This window comes from Carcharodon carcharias, chromosome 2 (genome assembly GCF_017639515.1).
Source record: "Carcharodon carcharias isolate sCarCar2 chromosome 2, sCarCar2.pri, whole genome shotgun sequence".
Classification (NCBI taxonomy): domain Eukaryota; kingdom Metazoa; phylum Chordata; class Chondrichthyes; order Lamniformes; family Lamnidae; genus Carcharodon; species Carcharodon carcharias.
In genome coordinates, this window is record NC_054468.1 from 197,739,364 (window position 1) to 197,752,373 (window position 13,010).

Genomic DNA, 13,010 nt, shown 5'->3' on the forward strand with positions numbered 1-13,010 from the left:
TCCTATGCAATTGTATTTTCACCATACAGCATCCCCGTGAATCCTAGCCATTGTAAAGTTTTCACCAACAAACCTAGTTGAATGTTTTGAGGAGCTGACTAACGTAGATAACGGAGCGTCTGTGGGTGTTGTTTATGTGGACTTCGACAAAAGAGACTTAACAAAAATGAGAGTACCCGGAATTAGTGGAAACCTATTGAATTGCTTAGGATAGAGAGTCGTGATAATAGCTCGTGTATTCAAATTGCAGAATGTGACTGGTGGTGCCTCCCAGGGATCTGTACTGAGGCCTCAGTTTTATACTTGTTTTAGAAATGACTTGGATGAAAGAATAGGTGGCCATCTATCCAGGTTTGCTGGCAACACCAAGTTAGGTGGCACACTAAGTGGTCTAGATGGAAGCAGGAAGTTGCAATGGGATTCAACGGATTATGTAAGTAGACAAAGATGTGGCAACGCGAGTTGAATGAGGGGAAGTGTAAGGTCATCCATTTTGATAGATTGATCAGAATATTTTCTAAATGGTGAGAAGCTAGGAATTGTGGAGGAGTAGAGATTTAGTTGACCAAGTACAGCAATAATTAAAAACTGGTGGACAAATACAAAAAATATTTTAAAATGCTAGTGGAACACTGGCCTTTATCTCGGGGTGCTGGAATCCAAAGACGGTGTGGGTTATGTCACAACTTTATAGGGGAGAATCTTCTCCCGGGCGGGCTGTGTGGGAGCGGGCGGGTGCCAATTAAGGCCCGCCCAGCGTGAAGCACTCAGTGCTCCCTGTGTAGGTGGGGGGGAGGAGGGGCCTGCGCTCTTTCATGGAGCTGCCTCAGGGAGATTAGGGAAAGTCATAAAACTTTGATAAATAAAAAAATTATTCAGGTATGTCCCCTCATGAGACATTGTCTTTGACATAGGTCTATGACAGTTTGGCGGGCGTGCAGCCGACTCCGGTGTGTGCCCGCTGAACTGAAAATCGGAATGACATTTGGTGACGTCAGGACACACGCCCGATGTCACTGCGTGTCATTTTATGCTTCGGCTAGCGGGGCCCGCATCTGCACGCTGACCAGAAGACTAAGGCCATAAAGTTCTGAATGGACCCTGTTTACAGTACTTTCTGGCTACTGCCCCTCAGGAGGATCTACTATTTTTCGAGGGGATGTAATGCAGATTCACCAGAATGATACTGGGGTAGAGACGTTAATTATGTATTGTTGAGAGTTATGATCTCAGTTGAGACTGGTAACTTTTTTTAAAGAAGAAACCCAAAATCCCAGTGATATACTAAATGAATGAAGCCACAAGATTCCATGGTTTAAAACAAAAGAATTTTAACTATAAAAGAATCAAACAAAGCAAACACTAAACACTCAAATACTAAATACTTTGGTAACCACCTATACTCTAAAACCCAGAATGCATGTAAATTAAACATGAATTAACAGGCTGATTACAGTCAATTATAAACTATAAATTATACGTTAAAAGCAGATACAGCTAAGGCAGATCTCACAAAATGGCTCTGCATTTCACAGTCTATATACCATTAATCTCAGCCCCTAGCCCTTCCAAACTCTTGTGTTCCTCACAAAGAATTTAAGCTTCTTTTCTAGGACTTAGCCTGATACCCAGCGCATAACCAACCCGAGTCCCATGGGCATGGTCTTCACCAAAATTAGCATGTCTGCAGAACCTCCTCAACTCGCTTCTGATGGTCTAGATGGCGTAGATACACCAATATTATATTCCAGTAACAAACACCTGCAGCAGCTGTGTTTGTCTATTCTCAACTTCTGGATCTTGCCTCCGTCTTCTTTAGCTTGCCTGTACTGCACCACTGGGATCATCATCTGAACTCTGATGGCCCTGTGTTCTTTTATAAGGTTTCAACCTCCATTTCAGTTTTAGTTTCCTTAGATATTAGGGCCAAAAAACAAGTACATTTCCAGAAACATCTTAAAGGGGACAGAAAGGCAAAAAGGCTTAAGGTGGCTATTCCAGAGCTTAGGGCCTTGGCAGCTGAAAGCATAACTGCCCATACTAGAGTGATGGAAAAGTAGGGAAATTATGCTAAATCTGTATTGAATTTTGGTTAGATTACCCTGCATGGAGTACTCCATGCAGTTCTGGCCACCATATCATAAAAAGGATATAGAGGCCTTAGAGAGGGTGCAGAGAAGATTTATGAGGATGATACAGAAACACGTGGGTATACGTATTAGGAAAGGATTGACAAGCTGGGTCTCCTCTCTCAAGAAGCTTTGTTAAAGTGGATACAAAGAGAAGGTTTCCTCTTGTGGAAAAGAGCATAATCAGAGGCCAACAAATAAGACAGTCACCAAGAAATCCAATAGGGAATTCAGAAGAAACTTCTTCACCGAAAGAGTGATAAGTATGTGAAACTCGCTACCACAGGAAGTGGTTAAAGTAGGAATTATAGATTCATTTAAGGGGAAACGAGATAAGCATATGAGGGAGGATAGAATCAATGCTTATAATAGATTTAGATGAAAAAAAATGGGAGGAGGCTTGAGTGGAGCATAAGCACCAGCAAGAACTGGTTGTGCCGAATGGCTTGTTTCTATATCATGTATCCTATGTAATCCTATGTAAAATCAGGGAAATTCGAGGCTAGGAGGAGCGCAGATATCCCAGAGGGTTGTAGGGCTGGAGTTCAAGATGGGGAAGGGATAGGCTATGGAGAAATGTGAAAACAAGGCTGAGAATTTTAAAATTGAAGCGTTGCTTACTGGGGTTCAATGTAGGTCGGTGAGCACGGGAATGACGGATGAATGGAACTTAGTGTGACTTAACGTGAGGTAGGATATATGCAGCAGAGGTTTGGATGAGCATGAGTTTATGGAGAGTTGAAAATGGGGAAGTTAGCCAGGAGTGCATTGGATTAGTCAAGCCTAGAGGTAATAAAGAGACATTTGAGTTTTCAGCAGTAGATGAGTTGAGTTGGGGGGATAAGTCAGGCAGTGTGATGGAGGTGGAAGTAGGCAGTCTTGGTGATGGCGCAGATCTGTGGTTGGAAATTTATCTCTGGGTCAAATACAAAACCAAAGTGGGGAATAATTCTGGTTCAACCTCAGACAGTAGCCAGGAAGTCAGTGGTTAGGGAAAAGGCAATTACTTTGACCTTCCCAAGCTTAGTTGGAAGAAATTTCTGCTTATCCAGTACTGAATATCTAATAAGTAGTTTGACAATTTAGAGACAGTGGATGGGATCAAGAGAGGTGGTGGCGGGGTAAAGCTGAGTGTTATCAATATACATGTGGAAATTGCACGGTGTGTTTAGATGATGTCACCAAGGGTAGCATATTTTGGGAAATAGGAGGAGATTAAGGATGGATGCTTTTTTAAAATTCATTCACAGGATATGGACATTGCCGGCAGGGCCAGCATTTATTGCCCATCCATAGTTGCCCTTGAGAAGGTGGTAGTGAGCTGCCTTCTTGAACCGCTGCAGTCTATGTGGTGTGGGTACATTTCAGAGTCAAGTTAAGGGTACATTAAGAGTCAACTGTATTGCTGTGGGCCTGGAGTCATGTGTAGGCTAGACCAAGTAAGGACACCAGAGGTCATGGTGCAGAAGTGAGAAGAGAAACCATTGTAGATGATTCTCTGGCCACGACTGGATGAATAAGAATAGAACAAAGTGATTGCAATCCTACCCAGCCAAATGACAATGGAGGTATTTTGGAGGGGGAGGGCATGGTCAACCTTTTCAAAGGCTGCCGACAGGTTGAGAAGCATGAGGATGTGTAGTTTACCACAGTCACATAGGATTCCTTTCATGACTTCGAGAGTTATTTCGGCACTGTGACAAGGGCGGAGACCCGATTCGAGGGATTCAAGTGTGGAGTTCTGGGAAAGATGGACACAGATTTGGGAGGTATCAGCATGTTAAAGAACCTTGCCAAGGAAAGTGAGGTTGGAGATGGGGCAGTTGTTTGCAAGGCCGGAGGATCAAGAGTTGTTTTGTTTGAAGAGGAGGGTAATTGTACCTGAGAAGAGAGAAGCGTAAACAATATCAGCTAACATGGAAGCCAGGATGGAAAGTTGGGTGGTCAGTTTAGTGGGAATAGCATTAGGGACAAGATGAGCTTGGAGAGAAACTGGAGAACGAGGCAAGCTTCTGGAACACAGTGGTGGGGTGGGGGGTGGCGGAGAACCTTAGATGAAATATGAATGGATTGGGCAGAGGAAGGGGGGAAATGGCAGAAGCTGCTGAACGGATGGTTACCATCTTTGGAGAGAGGGGTTTAAGAGAGAGAAAATAAGTCAGAGTTTATCTTTGGATTCCAGGATGATTCTGGAATAATAAGCCATTTTTGGCAGAGAAGAGCAGCACCTGATAGTGCTTCATGTGGTTCAGCCAGATTCGGTGATGAAGGGCTAAAGTAGTTGGCTCCTGTATCTGTTCAAGTCTGCATTCCTTGGACTTAAGGGAGCAGAGATAAGGCTTGCACTGGGGGAAACGTCAGGGTGAGAGAGAGGTTAATGGTTTTAATGAGGTCTAGTGGTCAAAGGTGGAGGTAAGGGTTGAACAGATTTGTAGCTGCAGAAATGTAAATTGAGGATCAAAGGCTAGACAGTTGGAAGTTTAAAAGGTGCAGTTCTAGGTGAATTTGAAGAGTTTTTCCAGGAGAGGACACAGAATAGAGTTAGGAGGGGCAAGGTGGATGTGCATGGAGAACGATGCAAGGAAATGATCAGAGCTGCTCTTCTCTGTTATTGCCTTGGTGGGAGCAACAAGACCACGTGAGATGGCAAGGCCAAAGGGTGACCATGAATATGGGTGGGGAAACTTATATGGAGGGAGAGATTTAAGGGGTTAAAGCAGATTGTTTGCAACCCTGGTGAACTATTCAATCTTGACTTGAGCTTCCAACTCCATATGTGCTGTGTCACAGTCTGGCTACCATTGCCATATAACTTTGTCCACCTTTGCCTTTGATGCAACCCATTTCTTGCCTTTGTCACTTCTGGGCTCAGCAATTGTAAAGCTCTTTTGATTGGTCTTTCATCCTCCACCCTCCATAATTATTGCCTGTATCCTATCCTAAGATCTACTCACCAATCACTTTGGCCTTCAGAGACTTGCAGTTCCAATTGCACCAGTGCTTCCAATTTAAAGTTCTCCTTATGTTTACTTCATGGCCTTGCCTCTCACCATTTCTGTAGCTCCTGAACATTTGCAACTCTCCAGAATTCTGACTTTGGCCTCTTGTCACCCTCTCTCTCTCCCTGCAGCACCATTGGTGGCTGTGCCATCTGCTATCTAAGCCCTACCCTCTAGAATTTTCATCAACACCTCTGCTTTTAAACCCTCCTTAAAATACATGGGTTTGACCCAATCTTTACAGTCTACCTTCTGAATTTCTCCTTTCTCATGATGTTCATTTTTGTTTGATTATGCCTCTGCAAAGCACCTTGAGACATTTGTTAATGTGGAAGGTGCTTTAGAAATGTAAGTTGTTGTAGATTACACCAATAAGTTAGCCAACTGTTTTTTAATTATCATAAGTAGAATAGCGCACTAGGCTATATGCCCAACAGAAGGCTTGTCATTAACTTTAAACATGGACTGTGCTAGAATGGAAGCTTCTGGAACTGCCCTTATTTATTAAAAAAAGACACTGATGAGCTGTTAAGGTGGCTCCCAAGGGGATCAGGTGACCTTTGCAACTTCAACACAGGCTGTCAAGCTTCTGGAAAGAATGTGAATTAAATCATAATGGGTGGGAGTCTCACCCCTGCCTAATTAGCACACCTTTGTGGAATTTATGCCTGCCATTGCCAAAGCTTACCCCAAAACACAAAGCTAATGGGCTTCTAGACTCTGTCTCCAGGTTTGAGATGCAAGAAAGGAAAGCTGACAAGACCAGTTATCCACAAGATGTGTGAAAGGCTACCATTTACCTTCCATTGAATATCCGTGGCCATTAACCATGTGACTGAAACTGGTTCTCTGATACTGAAATCTGTTTATCCCAGAACTTGGAAGAGATCTGGGGCAGTCTGCAAAATAACACCAATAAGACAACAACTGCAGAGAGAGGCTATGTCACCTTTGCCTTTCAAGACTGACTGCTTGGGTGACAAAATGTGGAATGTCCCTTGAAACTTGTGCATGAGGAAGAACATGATTCCTTCTACAGGGGATTTTTTTTTTTAAAAAGGAAAGAAGTGATGTGCATCTCCAAGTTGGCTGGCAGTGTGTTGTGCTTGACAGTTTAGCAATGTATGAATAATTTGACCACTGCATCATCAATCATGCAATATTATGAAACTTTCTTGTTAGATATGAATTTGCAAACTGCATTGCTTGTGTCCTGAGTAAGCCTCCCAGTAGAATTTAGTGCCTTTTCCATTCAGTGAGCTGTGAGCTCATTCTCTTCTAACTATTCTTTCTTTGCAATATAATTTTTTTCTGAAGAATGTAAATGCAAAAGATATGGAATGGACCTCCTTAAGCTGACTAGAATATTTCTAGGTGGAGTGGTCAAGCCAATTTTCCTCAATACAGAAAACAGAAGAAACATGACCATTCCTTGTGTTAAAATACAAAGGACATTTAGCTTTAGCTTAATACTGCACACAGAGGTTGCTTTGATAAAGGCAATATTAGGTTTTGTTAAAAGTCAACCTTTTTTCAAGTCATTTGTTAATTATTCCTCCTTAAAAACAAAGGTACATGTGCAAATTTGTTTTTGTTGCTAACACTGATATAAAACTGAATATTCTTGGAATAGTGAGGGGTGGATGGAAATAAAGATCTGGTCTAGCCAATATTTAGGTATATGGAAAGAAGCCAAAATGACCATGGTTTGATCAAAATTAAAATGAAATTTGAGAAAAACAAATTAGAGGGAAAGAAACTGAGAATGAGAAAAAGTAAATGACCATCTTCATTGCTGATGAATTGTGCTGATGATTGCACAATATTCAGCACCATTTGTGAATCCCCAGATATTGAAGCAGTGTATGCCCATATGTAGCAAGACCTGGACACCATTTAAGCTTGGGCAAGCAAGTAACATTTGCGCCACACAAGTGCCAGGCAATGAGCATCTCCAACAAGAGAGAATTTAACCATCTCCTCTTGACATTCAATGCCATTACCATCGCTGAATCCCCCCACTAACAACATCCTGGGGGTTACCATCGATCAGAAACTGAACTGGACCAGCCATATAAATATTGTGGCGACAAGAGCAGGTCAGAGGCTGGGAATTCGGCAGAGAGTAACTCACCTCCTAACTCCCCAAAGCCTGTCCACTATCTACAACACCCAAGTCACAAGCTTGGTGGAATACTCTCCACTTGCCTGGATGCGTGCAGCTCTGACAACACTCAACAAGCTTGACATTATCCAGGACGAAGTAGCTCACTTGATTGGCACCCCATCCACCACCTTCAATATTCACTCCCTTCACCATCGACACACACTGGCGGCAGTGTGTACCATCTGCAAGATGCACCTTCCAAACCTGCAACCTCTACCACCTAGAACAGCGATTGTCACTATTTTTCAGGAAGGGCCACTTTAGCAAAAAACCCACAATGTGAGAGTCACATTAACTACTTAACTAAATTATCTGTGCTTGCTACTCCTTCATGATGTAATGTTACAGGGCGGCACATGTAACTAAAACAAAATCATACATTATACATATTTTTATTTAAAGTTGTCGTTGCATTCCTGAAAATCACGACTTAAAATGAAACAACTTTAAGTGAATCATTGGTTCCCATAGGAATCAGTGTTAGAGTCTATAGGCACTTCCTTATCAGAAAACAAACAAATATTAAAACGGTATACCACCTAGGTTGCAATATTCTACATTACTAAATTCCTAGATTGGTAAGTGAAATAACTTCTTCTATATTTTTAAGCTTATTTCATTTTGAAAGAAAAATACAACTTTCTACTTAAGTTACCTCCTGCCTGCCATCAGTCCTGTTTCCAAACCATCTCCTCCCTGATCCTTCTGGTTGCTGCAGATCATCCTCTTCCCCAACCCTCAGCATTGTGGTCTTTCCCCCTCCTCCTCCCTCAAACTTGGTGTTACGGCCTCTTCCCCCTCTCTGACCCACCTTCTCACAGAAATTCCCACTCCCTGACTCACCCTCTCGCCGTTTCCCACTCCTGGACTTGTGTTCCCATTCGAGATCCCGCTGCAACTCGGAGGTCAGGGAGGCACGTAGGCTGCAACTCATAGGTCAGCGAGTAGCCAAAACCTGGAGGTTGGGAAGCAGTGAGAGGCTGCTCCAAAGTGGCGTCAGGCAGGTCACATGGAAATAACAAAAATAAATCTTGTGATGCTGAATGAGATTACGGGAAAGGGAGAGTCCGGGAGCCGCACTTAATGAGGATGAGAGCCGCCACTGGCTCGCGGGCCTTGCAAGAACAATGACCTAGAGGGGCAAAGGCAGCAGATGCGTGGAACACCATCACCTGTGAGTTGCGTTCCAAGCCACGCACCATCCTGACTTAGAACTATATTGCCAACCCTTCCCTGATGCTGTTGAAGAGTCGTACGGACTCGAAATGTTAACTGTGTTCCTCTCCGCCAATGCTGTCAGACCTGCTGAGTTTCTCCAGGTATTTTTGTTTTTGTTTTGGATTTCCAACAGTTTTTTGCTTTTAAGCTTGCACCTGAGCCGTCAGTTTTTCAATGGGTAGATAACTTGAAATTGCCCCAGCATGTTTCCTCATATTCCATAATTTTGAGTTTTTATTTTCAGTTGTTTGTCGTTTTTTGGATTTAAAATTTGAAAACCTCTAAGGCAAACAGGCTCTGATTTTTGTCACCTGTGTTGGACTGATGGTTAGAAATTGTAATTCTAATTGGTGAGAGTTGTGACAAGACAGCAGGAAAGGTTGACAAGGCACTCACATAGGCAGACACACCCACACAGACACTTTCTTTCACAAATCATATAAACCAGTTCTGTCAAGCCTAGGACCCCTTTCCCCTAGTGTTGTCAGGCCTATGCTTTTGCCTTTACTTCTCCCTCACTGCTAAAGAGCCCGAGGAATCCATCAGTGAGCTGAATCACACATGCCACATAATAATTTCCAATCTCAGATGTTCCCCATATAGTTTCACGAAACTCAAAGATAAAGCCTTGATTTTTAACCGCTGTCCCCTGTTCCTTTGCCAAACCCACTGGGCCTTAGCTGACACATGGAGGGATAAATAATAGACCCATGAGTATTGGAAGCCATGTGAAGAAAGGGGTAGTTTTGCATGGCACTAAAAGCTGATCTAAAAGACAATAAATGATTATTAAGTTTCATTTGGCTCTCATAGGTTTGCAGTAGAGATTTCCTGTGCCGATAATTTGACAGTTTTGAATTTGTGATAGAGAGCTGGAGATTATATTGTAGAAAAACTACAAAATTTGTACAGTGAAAACACAGCTAAGGAACTCTTTTAGCGGTTTATTTCAGAAGGTATACTAAAGACCCTAGGTTCTAATTTATACCCGCTATGGCCAGCTGGCCGCTCTAATCATTTTATAACAGAACCTTTTGTTAATTGCATAAAATTGTATAAAATATCCTCATTGAAAATCAGAATTAACTATCATTTATTGTGTTAAATGTTGCTGGAGAGTGCATTAGATTAAGGCAAGTGTGCTGGTAATTCCACTACATTTCGCTCACCCCAAAGTTTTTTTTGTGCTCCCAGTAATCACGAGGATCAATTTCATGAGCTATCTGCCCTCATTATAATTGTCTCCAGGTGCTCCATGTTATACTGGATCATATTCAGTTTATTTATTTTCTTTGGATCATTGTGGATATATCTCTGCCCAGCTAGGTAAAATACAGTAGGCAGTTTGCCAGCTTTTACTGTAAATTGGTGTGGCCTATTGTGACCTACTGATGGAAAATATAATTTTCCCCATGAAACAAACTTTAATAGTTGTAAGTCTCCCCAAGGAAGTTAATATGTTTTGTGTTTTGTTCTGTGCAGAGGAAATGGAGGAAGAACTGGAAACACCAAGTATTTTAGATTTGACAGAGAAACAAAGACATCAGCTTAAACACCGGGAGATATTTCTGTCTCGCCAATATGAGTCCCTTCCGGCCACACACATAAGGTATGAAATTGCACTCCAATAAAAAAATTAATTTGTGCCGAATCCTACCATGAGAATTATACTGTAGAGATTAGAAAAGTCATCTGACTCTTTTGGAACGAAATGTCAATATTCTGAGATACTTTGCCAAATCGTTCAGCTCCTCTTATATATAAAAAAAGCAATTGCATGTTCAGTTACTTTATTGGTCCAGTGAAATTTGCCGTTTTCAACTGATTATATTGAGTCACCACTAATAGTTCTCTTATGTTCATCTTTAAAGGCAAAGATGACCATGTTCATCATGTGGGTGTTGGGGAGGGTCTGGTGGGTACATGGGTGACTGCTACGGCTGATCTGCACCCAGAACCTATAGGACAGGATACTGCAGGTGATTGCATTTTGGACAAGCTGCTGGCTCATTATTTCCTCTCCTTGCGTTTTCCCTCTGTCTCTGATATGCACTTGCCTTCAAAGGAGGCTATGCCATTTTTATTTGAATGCACCCTGTGATCCTGGGTGAGCTTCTCCCAGGACCTAAAGTTGATATCAAAATTCCTTAGGAGTTCCTTGTTGCACTTCCTTTGGCCACCATGAGAGCATGTTCCAGACTCAAGCTCTCCATAGAACATTTGCTTTGGTAAATGAGGATCCTGGCTACATGACCAGCGGAACTCAGTTGTGGCTGCCTCAGTATGGTGTGGATGCATGGCTTGCCAGCTCAAGTGAGCATCTCAGTGTCTGTTATTTTGTTCTGCCATCTGATCTTCAGAAGCTTTTGAAGCAGGGTTATGTGAAAGTGGTTGAGCTTCTTGGCATGACGTTGGTAGTCCAAGTCTTACATGTGTAGAGCAAAGTGGGCAGGACTTTTGGTCTATAGACTTTCAATTTGGTGGGCAGACTTACTCCTCTTCATTCCTAGAATGATGTTCGAAGTTTGCAGAAAGCTACATTTGCTTTGCTAATTTGTACATGTGTCTTGCCATCAACATGGACAGCTTGGGAGAGTGTGCTGCTGAGATATGTGAACTTATCCACTGCTGACAGTTTCTGGTCACGGACTGAAATCTTGGGCTCGCGATCTGGCTTTCCTTGAGCAAGCTTGGTACATTAGTTCGGTTTTCTTTGTGCTGATCGTAAGTCCAAAGTTGCCGCTTGCATTGGAAGTCAATGCTACATTGTATGTGCAGCTCTGAACCAGCAGCTAGTGCACAGTCATTGGTGAACAGGAAATTGCTGTGATTAAATCAACACTAATGGTATTTGAGTACCTAAGGACAATTAAGTTATTAAATAGTTATTTGCGAGAAGTTTCTAAGTTTAAATTGTACTATCTTCTAAAATTTTTAATTGATTTTATATTATGTGTTTTATTCATTAAAAACATTTTCAGTAAATTCATAGGCAACAACTTGTATTTATATAGAATCTTTAACATATTAAAATGTCGCAAGGCGTTTCACTGGAATGTTTTCAAATTAAATTTGACACTGAGCTACTTGGTCAAAGAGGAAGGTTTTAAGTAGCATCTTCGAATAGAAAAAGAGATGAGATTTAGTGAGGGTGTTCCAGAGGTTTAGGGTCTTGACAGCTGAAAGAACAGCTGAGTGCTGAAAATCAAGGATAAGCAAGAGGCCAGAAGTGTAGAAGTGCAGATATCTTGGAGGGGCCTGAGATGGAGAAGGTTACAGAGATAGGGAGAGGGAAAACCACGGAAGGACTTAAAAACAAGGATGAGATTTTAAAAATAAAGCATTGTTTAACCTGGAACCAGCTTAGTCAGTGAGCACAATAGTGATGGGTGAACAGGACTTGCTGCTAGCGAGGACACAGGCAGCAGAGTCTTTGATGATCTCAAGTTTACAGCAGATAGAACATGGTATGCTTGGGAATAATCAAACCTAGAGGTAACGAAGGAATCAATGGTGGCTTCAGCAGAAGATGAGCTGACGCAAGACTCAATCATAAGATATCACAGAGGCAGAAATAGGGAGACTTAATAATTGCATGGATATGTGTTCTAAAGCTCACCTCTGGATCAAATAAAACCAAGGTTGTGACCATTCTAGTTTAGCCTCAGACATTTGCCAGAGAGAGGAATGGAGTTGGTGGCTAGGGAACAGGATTTGTGGTGGAGCACAAAGACAATGCCTTCAGTCTTCCAGCATATATTTGGATGCAATTTCTGCTCATTCAGTATTGGATGTCAGATAAGCAGTATGACAATTTAAAGGAAGTGGTGGGGTTAAGAAAGGTGGTGGTGAAGTAGAGATGTGTATCATCCGTGTGCGTGTGGAAATTGACAGTATTTACTTTTGATGTCATCAAGGGACAGCATAAAGCTGAGAAATAGTAGCGGATCAAGGGAAGATCCTTATGAGACACCAGAGTTAATGTGCAGAAGCCATCGTTGGTGATTTTGTGGCCAGGACTGAATAAGATAAAAATGAAACCAAGCAACTGGAGTCCCACCCAGCTGGACAGCATTTGACAGGCATTGTGGAGGAGGATAGCGTGGCCAACTATATGTCAAGGCATGTCAAGAAGAATGAGGCGAGGCAGTTTACCTTTGCCAGTCAGCAGAGCATTTATAACTTTGGTAAGAGAAGCAGAAACCTGATTAGGGGAAATTCAGACATGGAGTTCCAGGAAAGATGGACACAATTTGAGAGCTGACAGCATGTTCAAAGACTTTGTAGAGAAGTGAGAGGTTGGAAATGGGATGGCTATTTGCAAGAATGGAAAAGTCAAGGGTCTTTTGAGGAAAGGGATGATGACAGCAGCTTTGAAGGAGAGAGGGACTGTACCTGAGGAGAGAACTGTCAACAGTATCAGCTAACGTGAGAGCTAGGAAGGGAAGTTGGGTGGTCAGCAGTTCATTGAGAATAGGATTGCAGGGGCAGATGGTG

General features: G+C 42.3%; 1 protein-coding gene across 6 annotated transcripts in view; it reads left to right on the plus strand.

Annotated features, from left to right (window-relative positions):
- Window positions 1-13,010, plus strand: part of mta3 (metastasis associated 1 family, member 3) — a 269,132-nt gene that overhangs the window by 46,593 nt on the left and 209,529 nt on the right. For all 6 annotated transcript variants that reach the window (XM_041175785.1, XM_041175791.1, XM_041175799.1 and 3 more), the window contains one exon: window positions 9,996-10,122. In XM_041175785.1, coding sequence (XP_041031719.1) covers window positions 9,996-10,122 — 127 coding nt within the window. The remainder of the gene's footprint in view (window positions 1-9,995; window positions 10,123-13,010) is intronic.